Source organism: Aplysia californica, unplaced genomic scaffold, assembly GCF_000002075.1.
Source record: "Aplysia californica isolate F4 #8 unplaced genomic scaffold, AplCal3.0 scaffold00335, whole genome shotgun sequence".
NCBI classification, from domain to species: domain Eukaryota; kingdom Metazoa; phylum Mollusca; class Gastropoda; order Aplysiida; family Aplysiidae; genus Aplysia; species Aplysia californica.
Window position 1 is genome coordinate 8,174 of NW_004797605.1, and position 1,234 is coordinate 9,407.

The 1,234-nt window shown below is 52.7% G+C and overlaps 1 protein-coding gene across 1 annotated transcript in view; it reads left to right on the top strand.

Moving 5' to 3' along the window:
• Nucleotides 1-391: 391 nt before the first annotated feature.
• Nucleotides 392-1,234, top strand: part of LOC101853014 (serine/arginine repetitive matrix protein 2) — a gene marked incomplete at its 5' end in the record, with an annotated part of 158,514 nt that continues 157,671 nt past the window's right edge. Inside the window, 1 exon segment of the mRNA XM_013085015.1 lies at nt 392-1,234. Coding sequence (XP_012940469.1) covers nt 392-1,234 — 843 coding nt within the window.

The window sequence follows — 1,234 nt, forward strand, 5'->3', positions numbered from 1 at the left end:
TGTGTGTGTGTGTGTGTGTGTTTGTTTGTTTGTTTGCTTGTTTTAACGAGAGCCAAACAAAATGTTGCTTTTGATGGGTGCTTTGGTGTGGTTTGCTACTTCTTTTTTCCCAACATCTATCGTCCTTTTCTCCCCCTCCTTTTTACATTTGTTACTCTCTTGTAACACCTCTACTCTTCGGCTCTTATACGACCTTATTGTGTTGCAAGTGCCGCAAAACTCACACACAAATCGAAAGAAAGACGATGTTGTTGCATATTATACAATAATGATCCTGTGAGTTCGTAATTTTTTTCATGCACGTACTGATGAACAGTTTTCTGTCCGTCTCAATGTTCATACGTATTTACCGTCTATAACAAATCGCCCCCCCTCCCTTTTCTGTTTCCAGCTTCGTCTCCTAAGAAGTCGAGCAAAGATGCCAGCTCTGCCACACCTCCAGGCAAAGGGAGGACGCGACAAGACTCTGAGAGCAAAAGTAAGTCCAGAGGCAAATCAGACTCTTCAAATTCCGGCAAACGCTTCTTGAGAGACAGACAGAAGAGTTCCGCTCCTGAAGTCTCAGCGGGTAGAAGCCGACACCAAGGCACATCTGAAGACGCCAAGGGTTTGAGCGGTACGCAGAAAGTGAACTCAGAGCAGCGCCCAACTAAGCGAGAACTCTTCAGCGAAGGTAACCGTAAGACAGTGGTCATAGACGGCCACCAGCACAGCATGGACGGGTCACCGCCCCGGGAGGTCATGGTGGAAGGTCAAGGTCACAGGAAAGAACACGTCGGCGGCGAGAGGGGTATCTTGGTGACAAGGCATCACTCAGACGCCGAGGTGTACAGTGGGAAACACGCCCATTTTCGAAACACGCCCACTGTCCCAACAACAGGAAACCCGCCCCCTTCTATTACTAGCCACGCCCCTCCCAAGCCCGTCCCCGGTTCGAGCGAGTCCGTGTACGGGTACCACAAACAGGTGTCTACCGGTGGGTCAACTGGGCACCTCAAAGATTCGTCAACGTACGAGAGCATCGCAGGATTAGGACTAGGAGGTCAGTACTTGACTAACTACGGCTCTGTCGACCCCCAGCCAGGTCCCCACGACCCCCACGGTGTGTATGGCCGTGTGGCCGCCCGCCCTCCGTCACGGACCTCCACTCGGAGCGGCTCCGACCAGCTGTACCAACAAGGCTACGGCTCCTTGCCGCGCAGTTCCCGCTCGACCACGCCGACTGCTGACGCCG